Raw genomic sequence first — 19,857 nt, forward strand, 5'->3', positions numbered from 1 at the left:
TCATACGTTTTTAGGGCTGGGCAACTTTACCAGTTGTCTCGGCCTTCGGGCAAGGCCGTTTGCTCGGTGCGAGTAGTGCAGCAGTGGCCACTACTGTAGTTGGAGTGGTTGTCTCTTTGTCTAAAGGAGATGTGATAGTTGCAGCCTTCTTTAGAGGATGAACGAGTTTCTTCTTGGTTGTGACCATAGCAACCATATCGACCTGTTTTATTGTACGACCACCTAGAAAAGCTAAGCCTGAGTCAGAATTAAGTTTGAATAAATGAACAGAGAAATAAAAGATATATACCTTGAGCCATTTCTTTGGATTTTGGAGCAAGCATATTCTTTGGCCGATCACCAAAAAGCTTATTTGAAGTGTCTTCGGCTGAAGAACCGAAGTAATCTTTGATATAGGCATTCTACCAATCGGCGAAGGTGCTGGTACAATGGGTCTCTAGAGTATTCAGCTGAAGAAGGAATTTGGTACATTGCTCTTGATATTCCTGCTCGGCTTCCTCATATTCTCTCTTCGAGGAGCTGGAGAGGCGTTCTCAACTCAAGAGTGAGCGAGAAGTGAGGAGTGGGATAAGACAACCTTGAAGATGGCCCAATTGACGAGCCACAAAGTGGGGATGGTAGACTTCCCAGCTAACTCGTTGAGCATCGCAACCAAAATGAAGGTCGCGAGCTAGGGTAAACGACCCTCATAATTGTCGAAGGTCGGCTTCCTCTTTTTCCTCCTATGCCATTGTGGGGAGGTTGATGGAAGACATATATTTCTAGCGGCGACAGACCAGAAATTCGTCGTCTGACAGATCTTCTAAGCCGAAGAAATACTTGAACATGTTTTCGACCGAGTGAGTAAGAATGGGACGTGAGGCCAGTTGAAGACCCATCACTTCAGAAGAGTTGAAGTTTAGGATCTTTGGCTTTAGCATGGAAAATAGACCTGCAGCCAGAGTTGAAAGACCCAGAGTGGGCCGTTCTAGTGGGGATCGATTTTCCCAACAGAGACCTCGGCCAAGCACTAAGTGAGGTTAGCGATGATGGCCGGGCTAAGGGCCAGGACATGGCCATTGGCATATTTTTGGATAAACACTTGTTTGATTTGGTACAAAAGATGAATTTATTGTACCAGTAAAACAAGAAGGCCTCGTGCTCTCATTTCTTGAGATCATCATCCTCTGAGCCAGCAAAGTGGTTGATTAAGGTGTTGTAGTTGAAGAATTTTTTGTGCAGTTTGTGTACATTTTCTTTTGACACCTTCGAATCTTTCTTTGTTAAAACTTCAACGACACGCTCGTTGAAGACTGCTTTAAGATCTAGGTCAAATTGATATTGAGAAATAGTGGTATCAATTTGCAGGCCAGAAGAAGAAGTGCCGAGTATGGCTATGATATCCAACACGGTTGGACCAATGGGGCCAAGAGGAAGAACCATAGTATTGGTGGCCGAACACCAGAATCTCAGGGCGACAATCAGGAGTTCTCGGTCCATGTTGATTTCAAGGGTCGAAAGTTTGATGGCGTCGAAGATGCTGAGAGTCTTCCATTCATCCCCGAAATATGGCTCCATTCGAGTAACCCAAGCAACCCAGGTCGTAGGGGTCAAGGGCCAAGCCTTTTGGGGTTTGGTCAATTCCCACTTCGACCAATCATATCCATGGAATAAGGGTTTTAGGTACTGGGCCTTCAGCTTTTTGGTGATGGTTTTTGGGACGTCGTCCTTAAAGAGTGGGCCCAGAGTCTAGTGGGAGGTGCTTGAATCACCCTTAAATCGAAGGGTTTTGATAGCATTCCGATCGATGAAGTCTTGGCATTTGTTGCATTCCTCGGTGAGCTTGGTAATGAAAGTATTTGAGGCCATTGATGAAGGTTTGAAGGTTTTTCTAGGTTTTGAAGTTTGATTTCTTTTTCTGGGTTGAGAGCAAAATAGCAAGAATTGATGAAAGTTTAAAGCGTGAAAGGTCAAATGAATATGGGCAGAGTATTTATAGGCAATTGGGGGAGAAGATTAACGGTTTAGGTTTAAGAGATGAAGGGCAAATCCGACCAAAGAATTTCATAATCATAACAGATCTTTTGAAATCCAGGTGAAGTGGCCTAAAAACACGCAAATTAAGGTTGCACAATTGTGTGTAACGACATTGCAATAGAAAGAAGAAAAAGAAGGCGGAGCCAAAAACCAGAATGGGTGTTGGAGGGAGAACGAAAACCATCGTCCCTTCTTATTTTCCTTTCTTTTTCTGCTGTGGTGCAAGCATCAAATTTTATTTTTTAAGTTTGTTCTTGTTGTAGCCTATAGGAGGACTGGATGAGAATGTGAAATTAAAGATGACAATTAATCTCTACTAATTAATGAAACCTTCTTTGTCAACCAATAGAGGGTGAAAAGATAAATTAGTCTTCTATCACAAAAAAAAGAGGGGCAATAATGTAATTTTACAGGTCCAAATTTTACTCTTTTTTATTGAAGCCTCACTTACATGTGATGTTAAAATACCTCTAATATTAAAAAAAAAAAAATCAAAAACAAAACGTTTTCACTCTCCCCATGTTCTCTCTCTCTCTCTCTCTCCCCCCTTTCTCCTTCTCATTTTCTAAAAAAAAAAAAGTGTTCATACACACAAAGTGTGTAGGCAAATGCTAGTTATTAATTAAGGAGAGAGAATTAACGAAGCAGAAATGGTAAGTTTTAATTTTTAATTCATTCAATTGTTTTTTTTTTTTCATAAAAGATTTAATTAAAGGGCAGGTAATCCTTAATCATAAATGACCTATTAACTAGGATTGGGCATTTAAAAAAAGGAACTTTAACGAAAAACTTCCGGTACTGTTCACTTTAACGAAAAGCTTCTAGTACTGTTCACTTTAACGAAAAACCACATTTTTACACTAAAAAGTCAATCCTATTACTATTCACTTTACCCTTTATTTTGTCTTTATCTTTAAAACTCAAAGTTTTCAAGCATTTTTCATTAGTTTTCCTTTTAAAAAAAAAACACTGACTGAACCGGTTTATTTATTTATTTTTTATAAACTTTCAGTGGTTAAACCGAACCACACCAATATTAATAGGTATGATAAGCGGTTTCTAGAATTCTTAGCCAACGGTTAACTAAACCGACCCGCATGTTTAAGAGTCCATTTCCTTTTCATTTGCCCGCACTCAACTCTCAAACTCATAACCTGCGCCCATCATCCTAGCGTTGTTCTCGCCTTTTCGTCAGTTGATCGACATCCTTTGTTTAACAGGTAACTAGCAGAGAGCACACACTTTGTGTGTGTGAACAATTTCTTTTAATAAGTGCATATTTTTTTTTAATATTACATAATTACTATTTTGTCATAGGAAAAATAGGTATATGATTGTTATTTTCTAAAAAAATGAGGGTAAAATAGGAAAAATAGGGATATGATTGTCATTTTGTCAAAAGGTACAAAATTAAAGCCTCTTCAACCACCTACCTCTTCCCACGTTCTCCTCAAGCGCAACCGCTTCAGTTCTTTCAAACTTTCCAAAAAACATCATGATTTCACTTACGTGTATGAAAAAATGATGGTGGGACAATTTCTCTTAATAAGTACATATTTTTTATCTTATGTAAATATTTTGATACAAAATTACTATTTTGCCTTCCTTATGTAAATATTGTGTATCAAAAGTGAGGACAAAATAGGAAAAAAGGGGAAAAGTTCAAAAGATAGAAAATTACTATTTTACCCTTCTCATGTCAACATTGTGTATAAAAAATGAAGGCAAAATAATAATAATAAAAAGGATAAAAAGTTGAAAAGGCCTCTTCCCTCTTCTCTTAATAGAATAGAAGAATAAATAATCAAGACTTCTACTTTTGGGTTTGATTTCATCTGCTTTCGTGAGGACGAGTCTTTGGGTTTGATTCCATCTACTTGTGGCTTTGGGTTTGATGTCATCTACTCATCTGTTTTTGCGATGGGATAACACTTGGGTACTGTCTTGTCAGTATCCAATTTTTACTGACTTATTAGGTGACCCGATAATTGTCCAACACCTTAGACCCGGTAGTTTCTTACACGATACGGTGGGTGATACAACACGAAAATAATGGATTTCGGGTCAACACGATAACTATTCGGGTAATTATCAGGTGACCCGTTAAGAACCCGTTATTAACGGGTATACACGCAGGTAACACGTGGGTAACCCATTTTGACCCGTTAAGAAAAATAAATTATAATTTTAAAGTTTAATTACTAAAAAATTTATTATAAAATACAATAGCCATATTGTATATATTGGTATATTCTATATTAAATATATATTTTTGTATTATTATTCTATATAAGTTAAAAAAGTTAAGTTTTATTCATTTATTTATTTTTATTATGAGAGTTTCTTATTATCATTAATAGAATAAATTTTATTTAACATGTTGTTGTCCAAAATTAAAATCAACGAGTATAGTATTAGTATAGGCAATAAGACATCCCTACAAGTATGAAAAATGTGAAAGAATATATAAACACTCATGATTTATCATTCCTCCACGAGTAGACAATGGTTACACTTACATTATCGTTTAGATTTTTAAAACCCTCCAAACCGTCATGAATAGTGTTTTTTTATTTGAGTGTAAAAGTAATAAAATTAATAATAATTATTGTAGAAGTATAAGAAATGTAAAAAAAATAAATATACAATCACTCGTAATGACAAGCTTTACAACTTTCGTGAAGGAGTCAACTTCGAAATCCGACACTATAATCCATAAACCTTAAATTTGTATTTAACTGTCGATTGTCGTTTAGGTTTTATTCTTTATATTGAATTTAATTTTAAAAATTTTCTTTTTTGAAAACATGATCTTCTGGGGGATATAGGAAGATGAACGATTTGGATCTTTGATATCACGTCCCAATATTTACGGTTAATTGAAATATGAGTCGATGCTATATAGTTTGTAGAGACTTTATAAACACCAAACAATATTTTCACTAACGGTAAAACTATGAACATTGTTTATACCATATTTAGGGCCTCGTATTTAGACCTCGTATAAATACTCGGGGGACTTAAATGTAATTATGTAATAAAAGAAGGGGCAAATATGTAATTAGGGGAGGAGCCCTTATTCTATAAAAGGGCCTCCTCACCCTTACAAACCTTAAGTCACTCCTAGCTAGAGCAAAGCTCTCACACTCTCTCCCTCACTTCTCAGAAAAATACAATCCAATCAGTGTGGACGTAGCCCAAACATTGGGGTGAACCACGATACATCTTGTGTTATTTACATTTTATGCAGATTCACGGTCGGATTTACGTTGTTCCAAGACCTCCGGTTTTGTGCATCAACAAACATAATATCAATGATCCGAACCGTTCATCTTCCTGTATCTTCTAATAGATCATGTTTTCAAAAAATAAAATCTGAAAAAACAAAATTTGGTGAGAAAAATGAACCATAAATGTAAACAACAATTGATGGTTAAATTTTGATATATGATTTATATGATTATAGTGGCACATTTCAAAGTTAAGCCCTTCATGAAAGTTGTAAAGTTTGTCATTACGAGTGTTTATATATATTTTTCTATATTTTTCACACTTCTACATTAATTAAAAAACTATTAAAGACTTTACTTAAACAATACCCATAGGATAAATGAGAAGAAAGTGCTAATGTAGAAAGCCTCACTGAAAATATCATCAATATAACTCTTGAAGACAATATATCAAGCCAAAGTTCCAAAACCATTTCCCTTGGTGATTGATGAAAATTGAAGAGTTTGATTGTAAGAAAATGTGCAAGGTTCCAAACCTTGAAACATAACTCCCTTAATTTTGCAAATCTTTTGAACATTTGATATTTTGTAATGTTCTAATGTTTTTTATTATTATTATGCTCTTATTTTGGGTATGTAAATATGTAATACTTGAAAAACAAATGCGTTTTTATGTTTTGAATGTGATAATATGATATGTATATACTTCTTTAGTATTATGTTTTTCATTTGATTATTTATTGGTTTAAAATATATTTTCCTTAACGGATAACGGGTCGGGTCATATTACTTGTTAATATTATCGGGTCAATTTTGGATCGGGTCATTTTACCCGTTTATTTTAACAGGTGTTACACGACATGACCCGTCAAGATATCAGGTATGACACGAAAACAATACGAACACGAGAAACACGACACGAATGATAGGTCTAAACACCTATCTTTAAAACTCACATCCAAATCCTTGTTATCCTAATAACCAAACACCTATCTTATTCCTACTTTCCCTATGCCAGCCGCTCCGTCAATCCCATCCTCATCCTCCTACCTCTCTCCTCCGTCATAGCCCTTCCTCTGCAAAATCGACCAAACCAGTGCACAGACCAAGAGCAATTTTTACAGGTGCCATGAATTCGATTACTCAACGATTTCACAGGAAACAATTAATCATTGGTTCGAAAGCGGATGAAGGACGGTGGCTGGTGATGGTGGTGGGTGAGGATGGTTGTCGAATGTGCAAAGGACAACGAAGATGGCGACTCCCATCTCCATATGGGTCTTATTTTGTTCATGTTGAAAAGAATTCATTTTGTTTATTTGCAATTATGATAAATTGCAGCCATGGTAGTGATTGGTGTAGGTGAAGGAAGATAAAGGAAAAAGGGTGAAAAAGTTGCAGGGAAGAAGAAATGAGGTGTTTGGTTGTGTGTTTAAAGGTGTTTGGGCGGGTGTTTAAAAGAATTCTTAGAATAGCAGGTGTCCTCAATTTGGTACTCTATGGTGAGTATCTAAGTATTTTAATCTATATGTTTGCTACTTAGTACTACGGTCTAGCAGTATTTATCTTCACTTGTAAGTAATAGGTTTTATATTCAATTCATTTTAAAGACGTATTTGAATCACATTATTATTGTGAGGCTAAGCTTACCACCTACCTTTAAGGTACATTTGTTGCACCGGACTGATTTGTGAAGCGTTTAGTACAGTATCGAACTAAGAAGCCGAATTGTAATATTATATTATTTAATTTATGTATGTTAAACTTGATTATTAATTTAATCTATATCTATCAATATTTTATTATTTCTTTGTCATTTTCCATTTGTTCTAGACTCATCTTCTTCTCTGATCTCTATACCTCTATTTTTTTTAAAATTGTTTTACCCCACTCACTATTTCCCTCCACTCTTCCCTTTCCCTCCTTTTTTTTACTCCGCCTACTGTCTCCTCATTCCCTTTTCTTTTTCTGTCGTTTCACCTATGTACCACTGTCCCCTCTCCCCTCTCTACTCTCTCCCTTTGTATTCATGTTGCTTCGCCTCGAAAGAAGCGCTTGGCGTAGGAGCTGCGAGGTAGCAGAGGGATCTCAAATTGCAAAGATCGTTCTCGGATCCTAATTTCTTCAGGCAGAGGCTGTTATCTTTGTTTTATGGGTCTAATTCCAGCTCAATCGACGAATATGGAGAACCCATTTCCACATATCGATTAAGTGTTCTTTTGTCAGTTCGTCGAGAAGTCTGGGTTGTGGGTTCGTCGGGAAGTAAATAGGGGGTTGGGTTCGCAAGACGATGGAGATCGGCAAAAAGGCATGATTTTGGTGACTGGGTTCGCAGGACATTGGTGGTGGAGACGAGATTAGCAATCCTGTAGTTTTCGAGGGGCTTAGCTAAGATCAACTAGCGAAAGACTTAGTTGGCACGAGTCCGATTTAGTCTCATTAAACTCAATCCTTTCTCGCACCAAAAACTGGATTGGTAAGCCAATTCAGTCCAGTGAATTCTAACCAAGCCGAACAAACGTTGTCTTAATGTATATCTTATCGATTGTTCAAAAAAAAAAATCCATTTGTTTAATTTCTTTTTTTCTTTTAAAGTGCACCCATTTGTTTTCTTTTGTGATTGCTTTTACCCATTTGTTGCTTTTAACCCAGAGCGAATAGCTGCATCCCCCCCCCCCCCCAAACTTCCTTACTCCTTGTTTGGTTTTATTTTACTAAATTGCTAGTTGAAATTGGAAAGGAGTTCGATGCAAGGTATCCGTGAAAAAGATTACGCATGTCTGGAGAAGAAATGGGACATCCACAAATCGAGAACCGACCTAAATCGACCTGTCATTGTCTGTTAACTAACCTAATCAATTTTATACTAGGTTGGTAGGTTTCAGTTTACAATTTTGGCTTAACCGACTGAGTTGGTTTGGTTTCAGTTTTGGCTTAAACCCGATACAAACCGACCTCCACCCAGCCTTAATATTAATAAAACTTTCTTTGTCAATAAAAATTGGGTGAAAAGAAAATTTAGTCTATTATTAAAAAATAAATCATGGATAATAATCTAATCTTACACAAACTAAATTTTGTTTTTTTTTTCCTATTCTTCACTAAGGGTGGGCGTGGGTTGGTTGGGATTGGTTTTGGCCAAAACTGAAATCAAACCAATCTAGTCGGTTGGGCTAAAATTGTAATCGAAACCAACTAAGCTGGGTCTAAAATTGATCAGGTCGGTTAAATGACAGTGGTAGGTTAGTTTGAGCCGAGATGGTTCTCTCCTAAAACTACATAACATAGTATCAATATAAGTGATTGCTCAAATGAAAGCACAAATGAGCAACCCAATGAGAACACCAAGCAGCAGCTGCTGCCTTCTCCAAATGGTCCCCTTGTTCTTCTTTAAAGGGGCTCTTAAACTAATCAAGTTTTGTTTCATGTAGTGGACCATGGTAACTCGTAAATAACTATCCATTTATATTACTTCACGTATTAATTATGATTAAAAAATAAAATTAAATATATGAGAATCGGTGCGGTTAACCCCCACCCTAAGAATTTTGAAAACCAATTGTAAACCAATTAAGATCGGTGTGGTTTGATTTAACCACAAAAAAAAAAAAAAAAAAAAAATTCAAACCAAACCAAACCACCCGCCGGTGTGATTCGGGCGGTTCATTCGACTTTTTTTTTTTTCACATGCCTAGCCCTATTGTTTCAAAAAAATAAAAAATAAAAAAAACCCAGCCCTATTCTTTACCTACATGTAATGTGATGAAAAAGCATAACCCTTAGTTCCTTTCATCTCCTAAATCTTTGCATTTTTTTATTTTTTATTTTTAACACACAGCATAACCCTTAGGATGCGTTTGTTGCACCGAACTGTCTCGGATTGAACTAGCTTTAAGGACTAAGCTGGATTGGATTAACTTAGACTAAGCAGGATAAAAATAGTGAAGTGTTTGATGCAGTGCTGGACTAAATCTTGGACTAAAATATTTTATTTTTTCCATTTTGCAATGGAACTAGACTTTGTAATTTGCTAGTATCCTACAAAACTTTGCTGTATTACCCTTACCTTCTCCGTCTCTACAAAAAACATCACCCACAGCCTCTGCACATACCAAACTGATTCGAATTTCACCTCCAATTTTTCTGAAGTAATTTGTAGTTTGTAAAACCCATGCCATTTCCGATGAGATCCAATCGATTAATATCGATTCCGAGAATTTGATTGAGCCAAGTCGGGTCGACTCGGCGCAACCCATCTTCAAATCGCGGCTCAGGAGGCTCTTTGACCAGCAGTTCCCGAGCGTGCTTAGAATATCTTCTGCGTAGGAGAAGCCGACTGCTACTGAGTCACCGCCGCAGCAGCAAAACTACAGTACCAGAAGGATGAAGCAACTGTCGCCATCGCGGCCGAGTTCTAGCTGAGCTCAGATCTTGGCAGAGCAGAAAGAGAAAAAAAGCGAGGAGAAATGAGGATTGAATGGGGAATTGGTGAGGGGAAATGATGGTGGCTCTCGGCGTTTGTGAAAACATAGGAGCAGAGGAAGACGCGAGGGAGTTAGTCCCCGCTAATCCTATGGTTCTCGACGGGTCTGCTAGCGAGGGAGTTAGTCCCCGCGAGTCATTTCTAATCTCATTAAATTTAGTCCCGGACTGTTAACAAATACGAAACTAAACTACTACATAGTCCAGTCCAAGCCAACGAAAGTTAGCGAGCTCAAACAAACACACCCTTACATCTCCTAAATCTTTGTATTTTTTTATTATTTATTTTTAACACACGTAGTGTGTACTTGTGATGGCTACACTCTATTGGTTTATTAAATAGACACGTGGTGAAATTTCGAAAGGAAAATAACGGTCAACCCAACAAGATCTAACAGTTAAACGATGACCATATCTTTAATATTATAAAAAATGAGTTGCTTTCTCCTATTCTCATCTTCGCTCATCTTTTATCATACTTTATATTTTGTTTTAAAAGAAAAAATAAAAAATAAAAATAAATGTATGAATAAAAATCCAAATATCCACCCATCGCAAAACAATGCCAAAACCCATGAGTTCATGACAAATCAAAGCTAATCAGCAAAAAAAACCTTTTCACAAATGAAATCAAATTTACAAATGAAATCCAAAAAAAAAGAAGAATCTGATAAACCCCTAATCCGAAGAAAAATAAAAATATTTCTTCATCCAAGATTCTACAGCACTATCACCATGCGAGCATCCTTTACAAAAAAAAAAAAAAAAAACTGATGAACGACTCCTGATCAGTCAACCTCAACTCACCGGTTAGCTCGCTCCTATGTCCAAACTGCTCCATTAAACCCTAACTTCCCAGCATCAAAACAATCAATATACAAACAATATTCCAAGAACCATTCAGGACTTAAACGTCGTCGTCGGAGGCTTTGGACATTGCGGAGAGCCGGCTCGGCTTGGGCTGAAAATCGACCCGGCGGCGCTGGCTGTGCGACGACGGCCTGATCAGAGCCGACAAAGCCCTCTTCACTAAATCGCCTTCCACTCCTCCGATTCGAACCAGCGAATTTTTCATCGCCGACCTTCTGTAGTTCAGGCTGATACTCGAGTGATACGACGAACTTTGGCCGGCACGTGGCGAGTTCTTGTGCAGGGCGCACCGGAACGAGCCAGGGTGCGTCGTAGGGGAACACAGGCACGTTCTCTTGCCGTCGCCGCTGTTGCTGTTATTGTTCTTCCTGGTGGGTAATTGATTCTTCACGGAAATCGAACGGCCGGGAGAGCCGGGGCGGTTCGCGAATCGTACGGACGACGACGATGACGGCGGGGAAGGAGAGTGGGCGTACATGGAGATGCGCGTGGGGGAGGCGGAGCGCGAGAAGAACGTCGACGACCCGGAGGAGAAGCTCGAGGAGGTGGACGACGCGAAGCCCGATGACGAAGAGGAAAAGAACGGCTGCGATTTGCGATGCTTGTGCATGTCGGATCTTGTTCTGGACGACGAAGTCACGGCCACTGTCGCATAGTAGTTAGAGAAACAGATAAGACGGTTATTCTTGAGAGAGAGAGAGAGAGAGAGAGAGAGAGAGAGAGAGAGAGAATATTGAGTGTTCGAATTTTCTGTGTTTCGAGAAAGCGCCGTTGGGTGGCAAATTATATAGGTATTTGTAGATGGGGAGTGGGTGATTTGTCATTTTTTGATGTTTCGGAGGGTGATTTGGTATTGTAGATTTTTTACGGGGTGTTCGCCGCGAGTTGGCCTTATTAACCGCCAATCTAGAAGTAAATTATGGTTTTGGGTTCGGTTTAGATTAAATTTGCAAACTAAATAATATATTACTAATAAGAAATAAGTATGTTAATCAACAATTAAGTAATAATTTAATAATTGGTAAATCGCTAAAATGGTCATTGAGATTTGCATAACTCATCACTTTGGTCCATGAGATTCCAAATCGATAAAAGTGGTCCCTAAGATTGTCCACCATCCATCATTTTGGTCATTCCCTTAAAAACTCCGTTAAGTGTCCTGGAGCTCTTGGCCGGAAGTTTGGGCAATTTTCAAAGCTTCGTAACTCAATGGTTGCTTAACCACATTCGACCCATAATATATCAAAATGAATATAGGAAAGTGTAGAATAAGATTATACTTATTTTGAAGCCCAATGTTTGTCGGAGATTGCCGGAAAACAGCCTCAAAGTTGACTGGTCCAACTGAAAACTTGAAAAGTTGCTGGAAATTGGGTAAACTTTAAACGTTCATAACTTCTTCAATACTCAACGAAATCAAGTGATTCAAAAATGAAAATCATACTTCTCGACGAGACTAAGAGAATGGTATCTTTTTTGAAGGCTGACTCGCCATTGTTTGTCTGGAAAACGGCTTGAAAGTGGCTATCTTGGTATCAAGTTAGAGACTTTTGAGCCGTTTTCCGGCCAAATCATGGAGAGTTAGCCGTTGAAAAAGGTACGACTCTCTTTGTCTCATTGAGAAGTATGATTTTTGTTTTTTGAATCACTTGATTTCTTTGAGTATTGAAGAAGTTATGAGCGTTTAAAGTTTACCCAGTTTTCGACGAGTTTTCAAGTTTTCACTCGGACCAGTCAACTTTGAGGCTATTTTCCGGCCATCTCCGGCAATCATTGGGCTTTGAAATAGTTATAATCTTATTCTACACTTTCCTATCTTCATTTTGATATTTCATGTGTCGAATGTGGTTAAGAAACGATTAAGTTACGAAGCTTTGAAAATTGCCCGAACTTTCGGCCAAGAGCTCCCGAACACTTAACGGATTTTTAACGAAATGACCAAAATGATGGATGGTGGACAATCTTAGGGACCAAAGTGATGAGTTATGCAAATCTCAGGGACCAAGTATACATTCAAGGCTAAAGTCATAAGGCATCACGAATCACACACGCTTCAGCGACTGCTACAGTGTGACAAAACATGGTGCCCGAGCCTTTCGCAGCTTGAAGCAGGCCGGCAAAGTCACTGCTGACCCAACCCACGCCGGCACACAAAGTCTTCTTACACCAAGCCGCATCGGTATTGACCTTCATAAACTCGTACTTCGACTTCTGCCATTGTGCTGTCCTTCGAGCCTCATCCATTGTCAACATCCCTTTCTTTGGACACTCACCTGCAGGCCCCCGGGACATAACATCTCTAAAATTAGAGATATTCCCCGTCCATTCCTCCAAGACCTCCAAAGGCGGCCAGTGCACTCTATTAAACATAACCTCATTCCTATTTTTCCAGAGTCTCCACAGGCCGAAGGCAAACTCCTGCAAAATATTATTAGCTTTATCCCTCCCTTTGACCCGGTTACAGAAAATTTCCCAACTTGCTAAGAAGTCAGCACCTGCCAAGTCAAGGGAGTTCAGTTGAAGTGAAGAACAGAACTAAAAAAGGTGACTGAGATTGCAGTGGAAAAATAGGTGGTTTTTCGACTCATCCATCATGCTGCACACCCCACAAACATTATCAATTCTCATGTGTCGTCTCTGCAAATTACGTCTAACTGCCAAACCATTGTTACAACATCGCCAAACAAAGATTTTGATTTTGTTAGGGACCTTCAAATTCCGAATCATATTCCACACCTGGTTGTGGTTCTGATTTTTGATGGACGAACCCCGTCATTTCCTCCCCAGGGCTCCGTTTTCCATGAGACTCACAGCCACCCTATGCCCGGATTTTACCAAGTAATCCCCATTCAAGGTATTATACCACACCAATCTATCATGACATCCAATTCTTCTTAAAGGGATGCTTAAGATCAGAGCCACATCATCCTGGTTAAAGCCTGCCGAAATCATATCAGCATTCCAAGATTTTAAGGCCGGGTCAATTAGATCACTCACCATAGCTCCTTGTAAGCTCTCCCGCGACCTGACTTTGAACATGGAGGTTTAGGGAACCATAGGTCCTCATTTATATTAATACAAGTGCCATTTCCCACCTGCCACCTTAAGCCTTGCTGTAGCACCTTACTTGTTTAAAAAATGCCCTTCCAACCCCAAGACGTATTCATCCCCCTACAAGCATCCTTAAAAGTTTTTCCTGGGAAGTATTTATCTCTCAAAACAGTTGCTAGAAGAGACATCGGGTTTTGGGTTAGACACCACCCAATTTTGTCCAGGAAAGCTAAATTGAAGCATTGAATATCTCTGAATCCCAAGCCTCCGTACCACTTTTGTTTCATTAGCCGATCCTAAGAGATCTAATGGACACCATTTCGCTGCTCGTTACCTCTCCACTAGTAGTTTCGAATAGCTTTCTCTATATCGCTGTACACCCCAATGGGTAACTTAAAGCAACTCATGGCGTAGTTCGGCATGGCCATGGCCATCACCTTGACAAGGACTTCCTTCCACGCTTGGGATAGGAACTGCTCAGCCCATCCCGCCATGCGAGTCTTAATCTTATCCCGGACCTCCTCAAAGACAACCTTTTTGGAGTGGCCAAAATCTTCTTCCAACCTTAAGTACTTCCCGAAACCCTCCTTACATTGATTGCCCAAAGTTTTTTCAATTTCCTTCTTGGATAGCTTCGTAGTCTTCGAGCAAAAAAAGATCAAACTTTTAGACATATCGATTTCTTGGCTTGATCCCCATACATAAACCTTCAGCACATCTACAACCCTTTGCGCCTCATCCACCGTAGCATTACCAAACAACTCTGAATCGTCCGTAAAAGAAAGATGCATTATCGGTACCCCGTTTGGCGTCTCCCTAAAACCATGAAGAGCACCTTGCTGCATACCATTCCTGATCAACATGGAAAACCCTTCGGTGCAAAAAAGAAATAAGTAGGGAGATAATGGGTCTCCTTGCCTTAACCTCCTCTTCGGTAGGATGTACCCTGTTAACTAGAATACTGAAGGAAGCAGTGAAGATACATTCCTTAATCGACCTACAGAACAACAACACAAAACCCATTTTTTCCATCATAGTTAGGAGGAACTCTTATTCCACACGATAATAAGCTTTAGCCATATCCAACTTTATAGCCATGCCTGCATGGTCCTTCTTTTTTTGGTGAAGCAGAGAATACAGAACCCAATGGTCCTAGTAAAAACAACCACAAAACCCATCAGGACCCAGGGCTATCGTTGGAGGAATTTGAAAGGCTACCTCTTTAATTTAACCAACTGTAACGGGCACCATCAATGCTAGGTTATCCTCAAGTGTCACTTGGGCCTCCATACAGCTCCCAATCTCTTCAATTGGCTAGGCTTACTAGACTGAAATAACTCAGAAAAATAGGAGGTCACAATAGAACTTATCCCGGTTTCACTCTCATGCCATACCCCATTCGAATCCTCTAACCCCCGAATCTGGTACAATCTTCGCCTTTTCAGCATTTGCGCATGGAATAACTTCGTATTTTTATCACCCTCATTAAGCCATTGGATCCTTGACTTTACTTTCTAATAAGACTCTTCATCCTTATGAGCATTCCTAAGCTCTCTCTTTTTTAGTTTTACCTCATCCGTGGCAAACCCATTTGATTTATAAGCCGCTCTAATCTCTTCTTTGCTACTCGATGACTTTCTTAGAGTTCTTGCCTCTCCCTCTATACCACATCTTCAAGCTTCTCATGAGAGTTTTCATTTTTTTTCACAAAAACGAAAGGCGTGGGAACCTCTAAACTTGTCCATCCAATCCTCAGCCACCAGGTCTCAGCAGTTTTCTATCTTACTCCAGTGCACATCATATGTGAATTTTCTTCCCCTCCACGCCCTCACCTTCTCATTGGAAAGAAATACCAGTGCAGGGTCTGACCCTTCCAACACCACGTGTTTGATTTCAGTATCGGGATAAAGGTCATGCCACCTTATGGTTGCAAACCACGATTGAGTCTCTATTGTATTGGCATAACCTCCCTGTTGTTCCGCCACGTGAAGGGGTAGCCTTCATAGCCCAGGTCCATGAGCTCGATCCGAGCCACGAACTCTCTGAAGTCCCGCATATTGGACATTATTTTATAGTTGCCGCTTTCTTTGTCTTCATTACACAGTATATCGTTGAAATCCCCAATGACAGACTTTTGTCCCTGTCTTTTTCAATCCGTTTGCTCAAGCATTGCCATTGGTCCCTTTATTTTTTCTTATCAGTGCAGCCATAGTCTTAATTCAATCACAAAGTCCTCGGACTTCACCACGATCACATATGAGTCGTTTCTCCAAAACATGCACAACCCGCCATCAATACCTATTGGCTCCACTGCGTACATATGCTCCATTCCCAATCTCATTTTAAGATATCCATAACGTCTATTTTTGTTCTTTATTTCTAGCAAGATCACTATGTCGGGGGTGTGGAGCCGATTCTGCTCCAGCAAATTGTCAACTGTCAGGTCACCCTTGATACCCTGACAATTCCATGAGATTAACTTCATGGGGACTTGGGAGACCCCTTAAGGATGGTCTCCTCCGCCTCTAAACATAACCCATTTCTTGGCCGATTGCTTTTAGGTCGCAAGCATTGAATTGGGAACGAATACTCCACCTTTGATATGATCACTTTTTCCCTTTGTGCTTATTCATCACTGCCTCAATAATAGGTGCCAATTCGAAAGGGTCGTCATCCATAGCCTTGTCGCCCTCTGCATCTGCATCTGCATCTCCATTCACCTGCACGTCTGTATCCTTCATCTTCCAATCATCCCACTATCTATAACTTCTACAGTAAGCGACTCAATGTTTAAATCAAATCCTTAGCCCGTTTCTGAAGACACCCCTACCACATTTGCCCGTTCATCCTGCTTAGGAAGTTGAAGAATGACAAAATGCTCAGCTCTATTAGCAACCATGGCCCTCAGTCTAATTAACCCTGCATCAAATGCAATTTCTCTAACTCTTATGGCATCATCATCTTCTTTTTGTTGGCGGCGAATTTTGTAAGCGAGCATTGTGCCTTGTTCCCATTTTTGCTTGAATACCTACGAGGCTTACTCGACGAAGTAACAATATCGATCACTTCATCTTCCACCTTAGCTGTGCACTCGCTCCCACTTTGAGATATGCAACCCTCTTGTTGTGTGTGGCTCCCCATACCTAAAGTAATCGAAGAGCGACCAGATCGCCTTCCCCTATCCGGTTCATCACTCCGCTCTTCCTTCCAACGCTTCGAGCTCCTCCGCCCACCATTTGACCTCAGAGATGCCCTGCTCCGTGAACTAGTACCCAAATGGTTACCCTGCAGGTCCGTCACTGCATCCAAACCACGGAACGCAAATGCCTCTTCTAACTCCCCAGAGCTTTCACCATCTCCCCTTCCATCAACCTGGATGTCTTTACAAACTCTTGTTACATGTCATAACAACCCACACATTAGGCAGTATTTCGGTAAAGATTTGTACTTAAAGTCAACCCAGAGCTTGCCATCATCAAGAAAGTTCACAAATGTCCCTCGCTTAAGGGGTTCGCAAACATTGAATCTAATTTTCACTCAGAGGAATCTGCCAATGTAGTCACGGCTTCCCGACTTGTCCACTTTTTGAACTATGCCCATCAAACCTCCAATGGATTCCGCAACTGCCTAAGTCATACTGAGCATCAGAACGTTATGAAACTGGACCCAGAAAACATCTAAGGAAAGTGGTGTCTATCTGTTCAATCCGTTCTCCGTTCGATCCGCTACTAGCACAAGATCATTTTTGAAAGTCCAAGGCTAGTCTGCATCCACCATCCTTTGCAGATCACATTGTCTTGCAAAACGTGCCAATAACCTACGTTCCCCAATGTCCCTGATAGAGACCCCCTCTCGTCCCTGCCAGAGCGACATAAAACAATCGATAAACACTTCACCGTTCACATCCTTGGAAGTGAGCACTTCTGCAATCATGGTATACTAGAACCCTGATAAAACTCATTCGACATCCTTCATTTTGATACTAATGCCCTTGCGTTCTTTCTCAGACAGTCTCAGTTTGGATCCAAATCGTGAGCCCAGATCCTCCATATCTCTCAATTTGCTACCACCATGGCAGAACAGGGAACCTACTTCAATCAAGGGCCCCTTGTTTACTCCCTAAAGTCTGCCCACCACAGAAGCATTAGATCTACTATCAGATCCCAACCTACACAGTGAGAACCCCACAGCAACCCCCTAGTCCTAGCCGATCCAAAACATCACAGCACCTGGCAGATTAGCACCAAAACCTTCCCTTGTAGCCGATCCGTCCTCAACCGCGAGCACTGGATATCGGGCACCAAGTAATCCCCATTTTCAAGGTACATGGTGGTGAACCAGAACCGACAAATCTCAGACGGCTAGAAATGGAGCCAGACCACGCTTGACCGACAGAGCACCACTACCCCCTCATTTCGAGGAACTATTCAGGAATTATCCCTTACAAGCGTTATTGAGAAAAGTATTTATCGAGCTCAAACTTTTCAATCAAAGGGTAAATGTTGTTCACAAATGCAATTCAAAGAGGCAGTAAAAACATCAACATCAGCTTAGCAAGTTGTCAATATGAGCGTTAACGGTAGGTTTTCGATGGCTGGAAACCCGTAGAAACATCGAAACATTAACATCATCTTAGTGAGTTGTTAGTCTGACCAAATTTTTTTATCATTTTCGTGAGGGCTGGCCCTAGAGGAAGGCAACCAGACGGCCTCACAAAGCCCTACATCGAGCCTTTGAGGCACCAAAATTTGTTTAAAATCATGTGTACATAATAGATCCATTTGTTATCTTAAACCACGATCCTGCATTAAGCCTGACATTGTTGCATTGCTGCACCCATCGGCTTTCACTCCCATCATTTCTCGCACAGTTTCATTGGACAATATAGTTTGCACTTATCCACACAAAAAAAAAGAAAAAAAAAGAAAAGAAAAGAGGACAAATAAAAAAGAACAAAGAAAAAGAATTATTTTGAGTTTTTGAGTGTCAAGGGACAAAGAAATGATAGTGATATTAGAGATATTCATGAACTTTCCATGGTAGACCATGGTAGAAGAGTTACTCGTCATGTGGTGGGTGGCCCCACTATCAACATAACAATCAAGGTTTTAAAAAATGTTAGGCGCTAGTCGGGCGGCGGTCAGAGACCTAGCGCCTAGGCGGTTGGGTATGGCCTAGGTGGATTTATGTAAATTTATTGTATATCTTGTAAATAAGTTTCTATTTACACTTAAACAAAAAAGTTATACTTTTATGGATAATAAAAGAATGATAAAATGCAAAAATAGAAATAGAAGAAAACACAAAGTACATCTATCCAACAAGTTCAATATTTAAAAAACAGTAGGCATATAATCATAATGATGTGTATTCTTGGAATAGACTTTTCTTGTTCATGATCCTTGCATTGGTTTGACATAGACTAAATTATTTAACCTTGTTGCATCTAGTTTATTTCTTATCTTTGTATGTATCCCCTTAAAACTGCTCCAATTCATTTCACAATTGGATGAACTTGTAGTCAATCTATCCTTTATAAATTAGGTACACCATTTTCATAAGTGTACTATGAAACTAAAAAAGAAAAAAAAAACACACACACACACAATTGATATAAAAAAAGGACTGCCTAGCTTCATACCCATTTTTCAAAACAATTTGCACTAAATCGCAGCAGGCCTTAACCGCCTAGGTCGATTTTTAGAAAACTGATACCAATTATTATGTATTGGTTGCATAAAGTAAAAAAAAAATGTGGCAATGTCTCTGGCTAGGGTAACGTTGGTGATAGGTAGCCTAGATATGTTGATTGGTGTTGCAAGTGGGACACTTGCTAGGCCCAAAATTCCAAGGGCAGTAGAATTAAGTCGAGGCCAATTTGGAGAGAAATAGGGACAATTGGGTTACTGTGGCGCCTACGACGTAGGCTGGTGTAGAGGTTGGGGTCTACCCAATCAAAACCCTATGGATTGGCATGTTGCTGTAGTGGTTGCTAATAGTGACCATGACCCATTTTAGAACCACCACCTCGACCAATTGGTGAGTGCAGTGATTGTAACCATGGATGCCAGTGAAATGATCCCGGTGGTCTTCAGGCTGCGCTCCTAAAAGAATTGAGCCACCAAGAGGACATGATGTTTGTTAAGCCCATTTACTTGAGTCCACTACTTCTCCTCTTGCAACTGGCCCGTACTGGCCTTCTTTCCTT

The 19,857-nt window shown here is 39.8% G+C and overlaps 2 protein-coding genes across 2 annotated transcripts; both read right to left on the reverse strand.

The window, feature by feature from the left end:
- Positions 1–10,325: 10,325 nt before the first annotated feature.
- On the reverse strand, positions 10,326–11,351 carry LOC103428052 (uncharacterized). The gene has a single exon (XM_008366142.4). The coding sequence runs from the start codon at positions 11,206–11,208 to the stop codon at positions 10,636–10,638; it is 573 nt and encodes a 190-aa protein (XP_008364364.1). The 5' UTR covers positions 11,209–11,351; the 3' UTR covers positions 10,326–10,635.
- Positions 11,352–13,990: 2,639 nt separating this feature from the next.
- On the reverse strand, positions 13,991–14,494 carry LOC139193438 (uncharacterized). The gene has a single exon (XM_070816461.1). The coding sequence runs from the start codon at positions 14,492–14,494 to the stop codon at positions 13,991–13,993; it is 504 nt and encodes a 167-aa protein (XP_070672562.1).
- Positions 14,495–19,857: the final 5,363 nt, after the last annotated feature.

The sequence above is a fragment of the Malus domestica genome, chromosome 17 (assembly GCF_042453785.1).
Source record: "Malus domestica chromosome 17, GDT2T_hap1".
Lineage (NCBI taxonomy): Eukaryota > Viridiplantae > Streptophyta > Magnoliopsida > Rosales > Rosaceae > Malus > Malus domestica.

Excerpts from the sequence above, each read along its gene's own strand:
- LOC103428052 (XM_008366142.4), bottom strand. The coding sequence starts at position 11,208 with ATGCACAAGCATCGCAAATCGCAGCCGTTCTTTTCCTCTTCGTCATCG.
- LOC139193438 (XM_070816461.1), bottom strand. The coding sequence starts at position 14,494 with ATGCAGCAAGGTGCTCTTCATGGTTTTAGGGAGACGCCAAACGGGGTA.